Source organism: Rutilus rutilus, assembly GCF_951802725.1.
Source record: "Rutilus rutilus genome assembly, chromosome: 21".
NCBI lineage: Eukaryota > Metazoa > Chordata > Actinopteri > Cypriniformes > Leuciscidae > Rutilus > Rutilus rutilus.
In genome coordinates, this window is record NC_140226.1 from 9,681,346 (window position 1) to 9,696,843 (window position 15,498).

The window sequence follows — 15,498 nt, forward strand, 5'->3', positions numbered from 1 at the left end:
GATTTTCAGTCAGGATTTAGACCGTACCACAGAGCTGCCAACCCTCACGCATTCTGCAAACAGTAAAGCTCCTCACAGACGAATACTCTAATCGCAGCCCTCGGAAGGCTAAATTCTGAAAAAACAGATTCTAATTATTAAAAAAAACTCACGTAATTAGAATACTGTCTAACACTTGATGGCTGCTCTGTTAAGTCTTCATCGTTGGTTAGGAACCTGGGTGTGCTCTTTGATACCAATCTTTCATTTGAAAGTCACGTGTCTATTATCTGTAAAACTGCATTTTTCCATCTTAAAAATATATCTAAATTACATCATATGCTCTCTTTGACAAATGCAGAACAATTAGTCCATGCGTTCATGACATCAAGGCTAGATTATTGTAATGCTATTATGGGTGGTTGCCCTGCACGCTTAAACAATTTACAGCTGGTCCAAAACGCAGCAGCTAGAGTTCTTACCAGAACCAGGAAGTTTGACCATATTAGCCCAGTTCTGTCAACACTGCACTGGCTCCCTATTAAACATATACATTTTAAAATATTGCTGATTTGATAAAATGTATATAAAAAAAAATCCATCGCTTACAAAGCACTAAATGGTTTAGCTCCGCAGTACTTGAGTGAGCTCTTAACACATTATAGTCCATGTCTATTGCAGTCTCAAAATTCCGAAAACAATCTGTTACTTTAATTTCGTATTATATTATCACTGTAAAGCCGCTTTGGAACAATCTACATTGTTAAAAGCGCTATATAAATGAAGATGACTTGAGTCGACTTGCGTACGGCTGTCTGCCGGAAGCTAGTTACTTTAGTCGATAAAGTTTTAAATATGGATATGTTTTACATGAACGCGTCGCTTCACTTCAGAAGGCCGTTATTAACCCACTGGAGCCGTGTGGATTACTTTAATCATGGATGGATGCACTTATGGACTTTCACTGCCATTATAAAGCTTGGAAGAGCCAGGACATTTTTTAATATAACTCCGATTGTATTCGTCTAAAAGAAGGTCATATACAGTATGCTAAGGGTGGCTTGAGGGTGAGTAAATCATGGGGTAATTTAAAATTTTGGCTGAACTATTTTGTTGAAGATTTTGTCACAAATTTACTAACCTTTTTCAGAATAGTCCATATCTTTGCCATTTTCCACAGTCAGCAGCAGCATTGGCTCAGCTGATCCAACAGGAACTCCATCGTCAGGTTCATGACACACTTTTTGAATTTCTAAAACTGAATTTGTCCTTGTAGAATCATTAGCAATGATATCTCCAAGCTGATCATTCACCTTGTTTTCAGGTACATCATGCAATTCACCATTTACTACTAACAGTTCGATTCTACTACCTCCATGTTGTCCAGCACAATGAGGTTCAGTTGTGTGATTTTCCTGTGTTAAGACTGCAAGGTTCACACTTGTTTTATCCTCTGAAATAGGTTGATCTACAGATGCTGATGCAGTGTGACTTTCCTCTGTTGTGATTGAAAGGTTCACACTTGTTTTATCCTCTGAAACAGGTTGATCTACAGATGTTGATGCAGTGTGATTTTCCTCTGTTGTGATTGAAAGGTTCACACTTGTTTTATCCTCTGAAACAGGTTGATCTACAGATGTTGATGCAGTGTGATTTTCCTCTGTTGTGATTGAAAGGTTCACACTGGTTTTATCATCTGAAACGGATTGATCTACAGATGTTGATGCAGTGGGTTTTTCATGGAATTCAATCACCTCTGCAGAGTTCTGATTATGTTGTGCAGAATTACTCAAAAACTTTGCCATGTGCTCATTTACAAGACATTGTGGAGACTCAACTTTAACATAATACGGAGGGCTGTTAGGGTCCAGCGTATTAGCAATGCACTGCACAGTTACTTTCAGAGGTTTATCCACTACAAGCTCATAGAATTTATCGGTAGCTACACTGTCGCACGATCCGGATGATAGATCAAATCCTTCTAACTGACACAGAAAAGCTTGAGCTGGACTTTGCAGCAAGTCATAAGGTAGTGCTTTAACAGAGCCTTCACTGATTTCCGACTCATTTCCGAAGTCAACAAACAGGACAGAAACAGTGTTTTTGCATTTATTAATAACCTGTGCACGATACCACATTTGATCATCGCAAAAACGAGCCAAGCATGGGTTCCCAGGATCCAAATTATCCAGCAGAATTGTCTGCGTCTCACTTGAGTTTCCAAATTCTTGGGCAACGTGGGTGATTTGGTCAAGTATTTCAGAGTTTGAAAACTGGCACCAGAAATAATTTGGTCCAACAATGCATGATGCAAAAGCTTCAACCATCTGTCCTAAAGACACATCTGGTTTCTTGAAGAGCAGCTGGAATGTCTCCATCGCAGGTTTGGAAACTGCCAGTAATGCATTCAAATCTAAATGATCCCATTTATCACTTAATGAATCTGATGAGCTGGGAGTCATTTTAACTTCCCAAGTGATGACATCATCTTTGATAAACTTGCAAGAGAGAATATTCTCCCCAGCATCACCAAATATTTTTTTGAAGAGAAATATCTGTTCCTTCATTTCCTCTATTCCCTGAGTCTTGAATCGATTATCTACACAGCTGCAGTGAATGCTGAACCTTGGGTACAACAGTAGCAGGTCATCAAGTTGGCGAATTTCAAGGGGAGATACAGTTGCCTCATTTCCAAAATCTATGAACTCTACCTGAATCTTGCCATTTTCAGTTGTATCCTTCACAATGGCACGATACCAGGAACCATCTTCAGAAAACATGGCCTTAACCAAACTTCCCTGCTGAACACTGAATGCATTCCTTTCATCTTTCTCAGATGGCTGCGGGGAATTCAATAGCTCGCTGAGGGAGAATAATGTGTTCTCATCCATTGCCAGTTGCACAAAAAAACTTGTCAGGCTGTTGATGTGAGAAATATACACTTCAGACACTGTACCTGGTTCTATCACACGAGGAGGAAGATCTCCAACTTGAGGTAAACACTGCACTGATAGTTCAGGAACCACAGTGTGTCCATCTTCTTCAGTAGACGTTGGGTTTGTAATGCTTTGGTCTTGGGTCATGGCTGCAACACATTCTAACTGACAACCATCATAGCGCTGTAATCGATCTTCTTGATTGGATTCATTTTGAGAAATCTGTGACTCAAAGTTGATAAGTTCAGGGTTAACATCATTTGATGGTCTTGTACTAGAATTAAGCTTGGGAGTTTTATCATTCTGAACAGTTTCAGAGCTTGTTACTCCAAAATTGTCCATACCTGAAGAGGGTTTTGTTTTAGCGGCCACTCTCACATTGCTAAAGACTTGAGGTCTGGGGTGACACCAGTAATCTTTCATAAGATCATTAATAATAAGCCCCTTGCTTTCCACAAGAACGCTATACAGAGGACACTTTGAAAGGTCAGAGGACATTTCAGTGTTCCGAATAGTCACTTTTAAAGGTTCATCCACCAGAAGCTCAAAAAATTTATCAGTTGCAGCATCACTCCAAGTGCCATCTACGGACCCCAAAGCTTCTAACTGACAAAGAAATGCTTGTGGTGGGCTTTCCAGGAGCTTGGTGGGCAAGAACTTAACGAAGTTCAGATCAATTTCAGACTCATTTCCATAATCTATAAAAAGAACAGAGACCGTTTTATCATGTGCATTGATAACCTGTGCACGGTACCACTGCTGGTCAGAAAAGCATGCTAAGCACAGTCCTCCTTGGCGTAACTGATCTGGCTGAATTGGTTGAGTTCGACTACAGTTTCCAATTTCTTGTGCAAGCAGAGAGACTTTGTCAAGTTCATCTGAGTTTTTGAACTGGCACCAGAAGTAGTTTGGTCCGTCAATAGATGAAGCATATGCTTCTACAATTTGTCCTTGAATTATAGCTGGTTCCTTGAATGTTAACGGCTGGGTATCTTCATTGCAGCGCATTTGCGATTCAGTTTGAGCACCTGATTTGAGAGCAGTATTAAACAATGGACCTTCCAATACAACACCATGGTGTTCTAAACTGACAAGCCAAGCAGATATGTCCTCTTGGATAAACTTGCATTGAATTTTCTTCTCACCATTTTCACCTGCTGACTTTTTGAAAGTCAAAATCTCTTCCTGGGTCCAATCACCTTTTTTTCTTCTCCTACCATCCTCAAGTGTGCAACAAATACTGAGCCTGGGGGTGCTAAGAAACTGCTTGCCAAGTTGCCTAATTTTAAGGGGCAGAAGTGTTGCCTCATTCCCAAAATCAATAAACTGCACTTGAACCATGCCATCTCTCTTGTTTTGAACAACAGCACGATACCAGGCCCCATCAGCAGGATATTCAGCTCTCACCAGGTCACCTGACTGCAACAAGTTTAGTTCAACTTGTGCATCACTTAACTGACCAGAATTAAGTTTGTCGAGAATAGAAAATATTTCATCTTCATCACTTGTCAATTGCACAAAAAAACTTGATGGACTATTACAGTGTGAAACATAGATGTCTGAAACATATCCTGCATCCAAAGCTTTAGAGGGAAGATCGGTGAGCTTTGGATAACAAGTCACCCGTTGCTGTAAAACATTAGGCCTAGCACTACTGTGTCCACTTGTTTGACTAGTAACAGACTGGAAGTTTTGTTCCAATGTACCTTGAAAAACTGGTTTCACGGAAGTTCTCTCATGTGCTTGTGATGCAGTGCTTAAATTATTTCTTACCCCTCTAGACTCAACTCCTGAAGACTCCTTGAAAGTACTAGCCTTATCGGTTCCTTTGCCAATGTTTCTTTTGGTCTTGTTCGACTGCTCTTTAAATTTTAAGTTCAGGTTTGTTTTCTCATCATACATTTCCACTGATAGTTTGCCTGAGGAATTTTGTTTCACGATGACAGTGAACATGCAGTCTGTAGCGTAGTTTTTAAACCACTCATTAATCTCACATGGCTCAGGTAATGTTACATTAAAAAGTTCAAACTGAACAGCCTGAATAGGAGTGGATGCAATCGCACTAGCGTTTGGGGGAAATGGTAGAACATCACATTTATCCAAAACCACCAAGTCACCATAGTCTACAAATTGGACAAGTATTTTTGGATGCGTTGATTCAATTTGTCCTCTGTGCCACTGCCCATCTGTGTATTTGGCAAGACACATCATCTTAGGGGAAATTGACAACTTTGCTTGTGGTCGCTTGCGGCACAGTAGTTGAATATCTTTGGTCATTTTCCTGACCGTATCAGTATTTTGTGCAAAATGGCCAAAGAACTGGTTTGCACTTTGGACACATGTTATTTGTACCTTAGCCTTTGCGCCTACTTCAATTTTAGGTGGTGAATCAACATATGAATCAGTCTGAAGGAGTGGAGCTGCACCAATATTCAGTGAGTGCCCTCCCTCTGCAGGTTCTAGGTTTTCTTCAGATTTGGAAGGTCTCACTACTGAGACATTTTCAAGAGAACTGGAGCATCTGGTTAAATCGGGTGAATGGAGAGAATGTATAGACACATTTCTGTCATGCATATATTTGCATGTCACTTTGTTTAGAGTTTCAAGAGTTGGGTCACCAAAAATCCTCTCCGTCACTGACAAACACTGCTCCCTGTGACCAAATGTGTTGTTCACATTTACATTGTCATTTCCATAAAGCGTTATATGATAGACATCCTCTTTCACACTGTGATGCTCAAATTTCCCAACAAGGATTTTATTGAGTACAACAGACTTCAGATAATCTATCTGATCAGTCCTCCATCCAACTCCTTTGTCATTGACACCATGTAGAGAGCATGCATAGGTGATAACTGGCAATTGGAAGAACCTTGCAGACAAGGGTCTGATATTGCAGAGTTTAACAAAATCTCCAATTCCATAATCGACATGAAAGACCTTGACAACATCAGAGATGTTGTTCTGCTGAAGTACAGATCGATACCAATTGCCATCACTTCCTTTGGTTGCACATGGAGACCCATCAGACAGCGGCATTGGCATCTGAGCAGAGAATGAATCTTCATAGTATGCGTGGAGCTGATCACTTAATTTCTTGAGCTCATGTGAAAAGACATGCAGTTTGCAAAAGATCCTCAATGGATGAACAACTTGTGTTACAGTTACAATCTCAATTGTTCCAGGCAACAACTCTGGATTCAAGTATTGATGCAACATGTCAGGGTCACTGGCATGCTCCTGCTGACCATTTGTAATCGCAACGTTTGTCTGTATGGAAGGATTTCTTGGCAAATCCAGTGAATGCATTACAAGGCTTTTAAAGTCTTCATTAAGCATCTTTCTAGCAAATCCAAGTTCATACATTTCTTTGGATATGCTTGGAATGTCAAGGAGAACGATTCTGGAAGGCATTATCACATCCTGAACACACCCAGATATCTTTTTCCCACACAAAGATCTAATGAAATCTGAAGCGGCCTGAGACCATGCACTCTCAAGACATAGAGGTGACACACTGGCCAGAATACAAAGCTCTACTTTGGGAGGTAGACTGCAAAGGTTGCATGGACATTTTGTCAAGACTTTGCTTGAGGCCCAAAGTAATTTACCATCATCAATTAGAAACACCTTGTATTCATGTTTAGATTTTGAAAGTATCCTTGCTCTGTGCCAAGCTCTGTCTTCATATACTAAACATATTTCTCCAGGTTCGCCTTCAAAAGTTTGCTGCTGTTTCTTAAGGGCTTCAATGTCTTTTTTTAGTTGTTGATATACATCAATGGCCTCTGGTCCATGATTTAAATTCCCTCCAAATTCCACAAAGATAGTGTGTGGGTTTAAAGTGACTCTTGTGATATGAACGGTCGTATTGGATCCAACTTCTGGCAAACCAGGAATTGAACACATCTTGATTGAGAATCTTGCCTTTCCAAATGGTTAAAGAGCATAAATGGGAAAAATCTGAAGAATGAAAAATAAGAACTTATTATTGACAGAAAAGTTCACCCAAAAATAAGTAATTTACTCCTTTACAAAACTCCATATAAAGTTATTTTCTTTTTTAAAATAGAACACAAAGCCTAAACTTAGGTGTTATATTGTTATATTTGTAAGAAAGATTTAAACTAGTGCTGCACGATTAATCGTATCGCAATCGCGATGTCAAGCCTACGCGATAAAATGCAAAATGCTATATTAATTTATATTGAGCGACGATGACTAGCTAAAAATGGCTCTAAGGTGACTAAAACACGACGAGACGTTTTCGAGTTTTTGTTGACGAGACGAGAAGTAACGAAAATTATTATAAGTCTGACGTTCACAATGCATGTAATTTCTGCCTATTTTGCGTGAAATCTGTCTGTTTTGAGCTTAAAAAAAAAGTATCAGCAATGCTGCCGCTTCCTATCCTTGTTTTTGGGTACGCCCACCACCCGGCTGCCGCCATGCCGCGCACCAGATTACACAACAACACACCTGCGGCTGCGGCTAGTCACTCGCCACACATCTTCGATATGTTGAGGCGCCGGACTGGACAAAAGCGAAACGAACTGCGCGAGCGAGCGACAGTGCGCGAGAGAGACCGAAAGTGCGCGAGAGAGACCGAGTGTGTCTAAGCATTAGTTTAGTAGGCTAATTGGTACAAAGTAATATATAATTATTATATAACTTAGATTATAACAAATTATAACATCAGTTATTTAACTAATTATATAATAAAGCCACAATTGCCAAAGTAACTAAGAATGTTTTTATTCCTGGCTTTTTTGGAGTAAAACAGTGATTCCACTGTTACCACTTTATCTGTGTGTAATGTTGTAGTAGCTCAAAGTTTTTTGCTGTTTAAACTGTAAACCATTCCTTTATTACTGTGATTACTGGTGAAAATAGCCAATGTGCTGAAATTTTAAAGAGCATCAATTCATGGAAAAAATATAACTTGAAATATGGGGATAAAAGGTTTCTGCCCAATGCGACAATGAAGTACAGCTTGGCAGCACTGCATCTCCATCAATGAGAAAGTCTAGTTTATTATGCAAAGGTTTTAAGGTTAACTGTTGTTTTATGAATTGCAACACTTGCTACAGTAACCTGTCAAACCTAAGCCCATTTCCAATACCTTTTAACCTAAATTAATTTGTTAAAGACTATTTTTTTTTTACTAAAACTGACTAAAACTTGACTAAAACCTTTTTGCGTTTTCGTCGACTAAAACTTGACTAAAACTATCAAGTTTATAAGTGACTAAAATGTGACTAAAACTAAAAAGCATTTTCGTCCAAAAGACTAAGACTAAGACTAAAACTAAAAGGGCTGCCAAAAACAACACTGATTTTGTGTGGCGCATTCGCACGGGATAAGCAAAGCCTGTGATTTTACTCGAATTTACTGACTTATCTCCCGGACATGATGTCAATAGGCTATTGCTTGGAAATGTCTCGTCTAGGGTTGGAAACCAAAAATTGGTTCAGCTGAGAAGCTGAGCATCTATTCATTAAGCCAACGTGCAAACTATCGCAGATCAAAGTGAAAGTAAGTCGCAGACGCTTATCACACAAACATCATCATTAATAGTAAATTCTTAAGAAACGAAATGATCTTACCAGGGCTGTTGCCGCTCTCTCTTATTGCGGTCTTTGATTTTGAAATTTTAGCTGATGATCAATAAAATGCAGCTCATATCTGTTGCTTTCGGTGACGTGCACTCCATTAAATCTGCATTTACCGCGGGAATTGAAGATTGGATTTAAATCTGTTTCGCAAAAACACATTTATTTGACCAGGTGTAAATGGAATAATTTTGATAAATCAGATAGCTATCCGATCTGAGAAAACGCATTAAGTGGGCAGGTGTAAACAGCCCCGCGTGTAATACGCACGTATTTTCAGTGCGTAGCATATACACGCAATAAAGTTCCTTTTTATTAACTACTAGAGCACTGATTCATCCAGTAATGAAACAAATTAAGTCTTTATGAATCAATCATTCAAACTGATTTAAAAAATATGTTTCACCAGTCTGGATCTTACAAGGTGTGTTCAATCATATTCTACCCCTTCTGAGAGGGTATTCTCCACTGCTGGAGATACAATAAGCTAGGCTATAGGAGAGATCCCAAATTATCCTAGGGTAGTGCTGGGCGGTATGTCCAAAAATCCACATCACGGTATTTTTCTAAATTACACCGGTTTCACGGTATATGATGGTATTTCTTTTTTTCCAAGCATGACTGGGTGTAAAACACATTTTTCACTGAGTGAGAGAGGAAATGCTGCAGTCGATTGACTTAGAATGCCCTATTTTACTGTCATGAGTGAATATTGTAGAAAAAAAAACCCACACTAGTATTATTACAGGTTTGCAAGGCTGTTTATAAAGAGGTGCCAGCAGGAGGTGCTTTAGGAGCGGCAGAAATAGCGGTTTCCCCGGTAACGGCTTTACACAAAGCAGCAACGCTCATAAACGCTGCTTTATCAGAAAAGATAAAGAAAGATTCAATCGTAATAACAAAGAAACTTTTCTAAAGGCCGTCAGTTCACTTCAGATACATTAATATAAAAACACCCACGCCGCGTTTTGATTTTGAAACGTGCAGTGCTCATGTTTATTCAGCGATGTCAATGCCAACCACAAATAGATTTTCCAAAAGGCTGTGTTGATATTGTGAACCAATGTATGGGAAACTATCAATTATAGTTTAACCTATCCATCTTCAAAGTCACGCTTACACGTGCATCACTACAGTGCAACAGAGAAAAAGGACCCTCTCAAACAGTGGCCTGCCGCGCCACGTTCCGATCATTATTAAAGCGACATACATCGGTATTGCGGTATTTTAAAAATTCATATCATGACAAAAATAAACACCGGTATTCGGTATGAACCGGTATACCGCCCAGCACTATCCTAGGGAATGCAGAAATGTTTATTTTCCGCAAAAAAAACGCACCGGAAGCAAAAACCTTGAAAAAATTATACGACCCCGCCAAATCACAGAGATGCCGGGACTAATATCATCACAGGACCTCGGTGTTCAGCGAAATATGGTAGGTCATTAGCGGGGGAATTTTTACTTTACAAATTACAGACATGTCCGATTCGCACGGGATTAAAGATCACAGACAACCTCTGCAATTATTACAGATGACTAGAGGTCACCAGGTAATACTAATCCCGTGTGAATAGGGCTTTAGTCTGCAAGGTATGTGAAATTAAATGTTTATTAAATATTCAAAGATTTGTTTCAATGATATATGCGTATTTGCTATATGCTGACAGTAAATGACAAAGTATTACAGTGTAACACTATGATACTTTTTCATTTACAGTTTACTTTGTTTACAAGTTCTATCTGAATCTAGTAACGTTTTAGACAAAACTGTTAAAAAGAAACCATAACTAGGTAATGAAGACGGAGAAGGGGAGCGCTGTGTGCTCAGACGTTAGGGTTGGTGTCAAAATTAAAGTCCCACTTCCAACACAACAGCCTAACAGAAAAACGTATCGGCCAATGCCAATAGCCTATTTTTAAAAAGCCAAATATTGGCCGATATATTGGTCTAGCACTAACAACAAGACAAAAAAAAAAAAGACTCAATAAGCTCGCGCTGATGGACACAGATGAAGCTGGAGCACAGATGCATGCAATCCTGAATCCAGTTCTCTTTCACCGCTTAGTGCTTGCATGGTCTCACACACACACACACACACACACACTGTGTGGAGTATTCACAGTCTGTTTCACAGCCTATGGCCCTACACGAACATAAACAGTTATGAGAAAACTGGAAGTGTAAGAGAATATTAGAACATTTCAGTAAAACAAAAACCTGCTTTTGACCGAATCACTTTTGTATCTTTAATATGAATCAATTTAATTCATACAGTGAAGACTATAGTGTTTTATTTTTACATTTGATTATTATATTTCTGTAGTATTTCTTACTACATGTCAAATAAACCTAGGCAACTGTACCTGAAAAAAAACTTTAATTTGTATACTTTTTTTCTAGGGTATTTGTCCTATTGTTTGTAATTTGCTTCTTTGTTCCTATTTTTATTATCAAAAATAAAATTGCCTGCCTTGATTTATTACAGAAGACTGCCAGTCATGCGTAAAATGATTGCAGTCAGCTTAATAATTTTGGTTTGGCTAAAATTGGAAGAAAAACAAAAATTAATTTCATAATTAAACTCATTTAATTCAGTGAGATTTTTCTTACTAATTAGATACATTTACTTAATAGACAGCCTTGTTTTTATATCCCCTTATACTCTCTGTTGTCAGCGTTTCTTTGTCTGGACAAACACTGTACACAGTACTACATAGGGCTGCACGATTATGACAAAAATCACAATTGCCGATTATTCCCTTGAAATTGTAATTGCGATTATTAAAGGGTTACTTCAGGATTTAGCATTAAGCTTTGTATTAGTAGAAAACCTGTAGTATTTTCGAATTACCATGCTTTCCACCCTCATATGACCCTGAGACAAGAGATTTATGTATTTTTTGTCTGGAAAAAATCCTCCGATGACGCAAAAATCGTCATTTTGCGTCATCGGAGGATTTTCTGGACAGAGGCTAAAGACTACAGGCAGTAGATGGCGTTGTTCCGCATGTTTTCAGCCCGCCCATACAGGGTGGGATCTCACTCACAGAATGTACAGTTACACACAGTCAGCCTTTCTTTGGAAGCTAAGCTAGCAAGCTCTTGTTCTGTGGAGAAAGCTGAATAGTAGGAGAAAGCTGAGTAAGTAACCATCCTCCTTTTCCCGGACTTGTCCGGCGGGCGAGATCGTTCAAAATGTCCGGGATTCAGCTTTTGCTTTCTGCGGTCGCCATTCATTGTTTACATACATGCACACCTTTCAATCTAAATGAATTCATTCCGATTGGTGAATTTGAATGTAGTGTTTACATGAACGCTAAACAAGTGATCGGTTGATGTGCGTTTTACCATTGCTAAGAAAAATTCCCGCTCCTCCGTGAGAGATGCGAGACCCGCATCCGTTCTCCCGCGGCCGTCAGCCTCGTCCTGCTCGCCACAGTAAACATGATGAATGGCGACTGTAGAACGCAAAAGCCGAATCCCGGACATTTTGGACGATCTCTAAATCCCTCGCAAACTCATCACGTAGGCTAGCTTTGTTGTTTTCAACAACTGCGCACTCTTACCGATAGGCGTGGCCTCCTAAGGCAGCGAAGCAAGTGCATTCTGGGAGTTGTTGTCTTTCATCCACATAAGCCAAAAATACATTTTCTGGCTTTTCTCAGTCTAGAAAGCTCCAAATTCAAAAATTTCTTCACATTTCTTCTACTTAAATGACCTATTTTAAATACACATTCATCTTCCCAGAGGTGAAGTATCCCTTTAATTACGATTATCACAATTTACATTGAATATATTCAATGTAAATTGTGATAATCGTAATTAATAATAGACATTATTATACATGTTTACTTAAAAATTGTGAACACACACACTGTCCCCCTTTACTTAACATACACATAAATTGTAAGAGTATGACTAATAGTAAAGACTAAGAAATAAACATTAGGTATAGATGCTAAAGCTATTAAATAGCAGTCCCAAACTAGCTTTTGTTAATAAAAAGTTGGTATGAGCCACCACAATCATTTAAAAATATAAAAAATAAAGTCAAAATAAAGTGGCATTTTGGGGTTAATATTGAAACGACAGTTACCATGGTGAATACACAATATTAACAAGAACTGTTAATGAAACATGGAAACTGCTCCTGGTGAATAGAATGAAAATCATTTCTGCATGCAAATCCTTCTCAGCTAACACACGACATACCAGTAACGTGATTTATTGGTATTTTACTTTTATTTCGTGACTTAGGCTACTAATTTACAACGTAACAACATTGCATGCTCGTAGTTTCCTTTGCACTTTATACACAGCGCACGCCGCCGCATTTGCGCGTGCAATTGAAGAGTGTGCGCTACGAACACAGTAGCCTATAATGGCTGACATGACAGGAACGTCCGTTTTTCTGAGGTGAAAGACTATTTCAGCGTACACATACGTCGCTGCCTGTAAAAAATAGGTCGCTGCCAGGTAGTTCCTATTGTGCTGGGTTTTCTAAAGTAGTTGTGATTCGCCTCTTATAACATGCTCTAAATGCACGCTGAGTGTTTTTTATTTATTAATTTTTTTGTAATCGCGGCTTTGAACGATTACGTAATCGTGGCATCCATAATCTTAATCGCGATTAGAAATTCGATTAATTGTGCAGCCCTAGTACTACACACGCTGCCTGGTATCGGAGCATTTTTATGAGTTTGAGTACATGAGCTCAGTATCGGGACCGATACCGTGAATCCCTAGTAAAAAGCCAAAAAGCTAAAGAAATAATTGCAGACCCAGTAGTTAGGGTGGCACTCTTAAAGCCCATTCACACCAAGAACAATAACTATAAAGATAAATATAATAGTAACTATATAAAAGTGTCCACACCAATGAATGATAAGTTCATTCAAAGCATGTACTGCAGTTTTGTCATCTGTCACTTTAAATGCTGGAGCTCTTTAACCTGTTAAGCTGCAACCCCACTTTTGAAAAATCCCCAGAAATGACATACCCAAACTGAAACAGATACAGTTCATGAACCCTTTGCACTAAAAGCACAAGTATGATCTCGTTTGAAAGCTGACACCTGGCAGTTTATTGTAAATGTAGAATTAATTATTGTCATAATGATTTTTTTTTATAAATAGCTTCAAAGTTTTGTAAAGTTATTAGAAATTAATTTTTATGAAACATCCTCATGAAAATAAAATTGAAGTTGGCACTGTAGCAATCTAGAAATGCACTACAGCTAAAGCCATATGTCTAAACATTTTATGTTTAAAATCTGAAGATAATAAGTCCAAAACTCTGTATTTAGTTAAATGTTTTTCAAGACCATGTCAAATGACTTTATTTTGATTTGACGCTAAAATGCTACTGATGTTTATTGTCATCTTCTAACCATCTATCCAGTATATTGTCTCTATTGTTTTGTGGTGCACACGATCCCCATTCAGTCTCAGTCTCCCCCTGCACACATTCACACCTCTCCAGCCTGGTTATGGCTCTAAATATGCATTTCTTTTGTCTGCATTATTCACCTTATTTTCGAACGCGGAAGTAAATATGGGTCCAGTTTCCGGTTTTTGTGCGGCACTTCCGTTTCCTCGCTTCTCTGGGCTAACTAACGATATCGATTGCGAATGATTATGCAGAGTTGACAGAAAAATGTTACACATGCCTTAGCAGATGAATACAACAAAGAACTAAAGCCCCGCCTCACCCAGGTCGGGTACTGGACCTGGTTGAAAACACTCATGCATCTCGCTGGCAGATTGCCAAAACTTCGCCGGCGCCTTCAGCACCGCCCTAAACACGGTCGAGCCAACGCTGGACTAATATATCTATGGAGGTAGGCTATTTTGTCATGTCAAATGTATTAATAATGTCATCAGAATGCAACCAAAGCACATGATAGCAATAAGTAGATGGCTATAAATAATTATAAATCATACAAAATAAATGCCATGATGATCATGCCATGATGACTAGATTTTATACAGGGGTTACTATAATGATTTTGTTTCTCCTTGGAGTTTTTATTCAGACTTCGTAGCCCAGCCACTTTTCTGGTATCGGGTGGTCTTCTGTAGGTCTCGTGTTCACGAAATGAAAAGAACAAACATACGGTCGTTTCTTCAAATGGGCTGCGTGGCGTGTCCGTTATTTCGGCTCCCATGTTAACAGGTTATTTAGAGCTTGCAGACTGCCTGCGTGACGCGTCTCAGGGAAAACGCGTGCATGCTAGAAATAGAATCGACGCCTATTTTTCACGCGACACACAAGCGTTTCGGAAGCGTTTCCAGGCAAAATAGAATAGGAAAATATGTTTGTATGTCATTTTGATATGAATACATATTAATAAATGACATTTTAATGTTTGAATTTAGGTTTTGACATACATGCAGATATAGCCTAAATGTAAAAAAAAAATATATATATCGATTTTCTAATATTGCACCTGTCAATACAGAACAAAATATTCTGTAGCCTATTTTGCCGTCAATACTGCCGACGTTGTCTTTGCTGCTATATATTTGTTTAACATTAAGTGCCTTCCACAACTCTCTCCCCATATGTCAAATATATCACCAATGAGGCTTATGTCACCTAGCAGCAGCAACGCCGCGTCAGAGACGTTTCTGGTGTGCAAAGACATAGAAAACACCACGCAACAGAAACGCCACGCAGCCAGTGTGTCGCTGGTCGTATAGGGCGCCTGATTATTAAAATGTCAATAATTCGATGATTAAAACACTCCTGCTCCAAGTAAATCTTTCTTTTGTGCCAGTTATTATGACAGCCTCTAACTGCACAAACAATCCCGGTCTTCCTCGAAGCCACAACGATGAGTTTGTTGTTACGAACAACGCTCGCCAGTGACCGGAAGTGCCTGACCGGAAGTCTCGCACAAAATACCGTCAACTGGCTGCGTCCGTATTTCCGTTAAAAATAAGGTGAATAGCTACTAACGACTGGC

The 15,498-nt window shown here is 39.0% G+C and overlaps 1 protein-coding gene across 1 annotated transcript in view; it reads right to left on the reverse strand.

Annotated features, from left to right (window-relative positions):
* The window catches only part of tdrd6b (tudor domain containing 6b), a 35,840-nt gene that overhangs the window by 3,912 nt on the left and 16,430 nt on the right, over positions 1-15,498 (reverse strand). The window contains exon 2 of the mRNA XM_084393268.1: positions 1,121-6,878. Coding sequence (XP_084249394.1) covers positions 1,121-6,824 — 5,704 coding nt within the window. The 5' untranslated portion in view covers positions 6,825-6,878. The remainder of the gene's footprint in view (positions 1-1,120; positions 6,879-15,498) is intronic.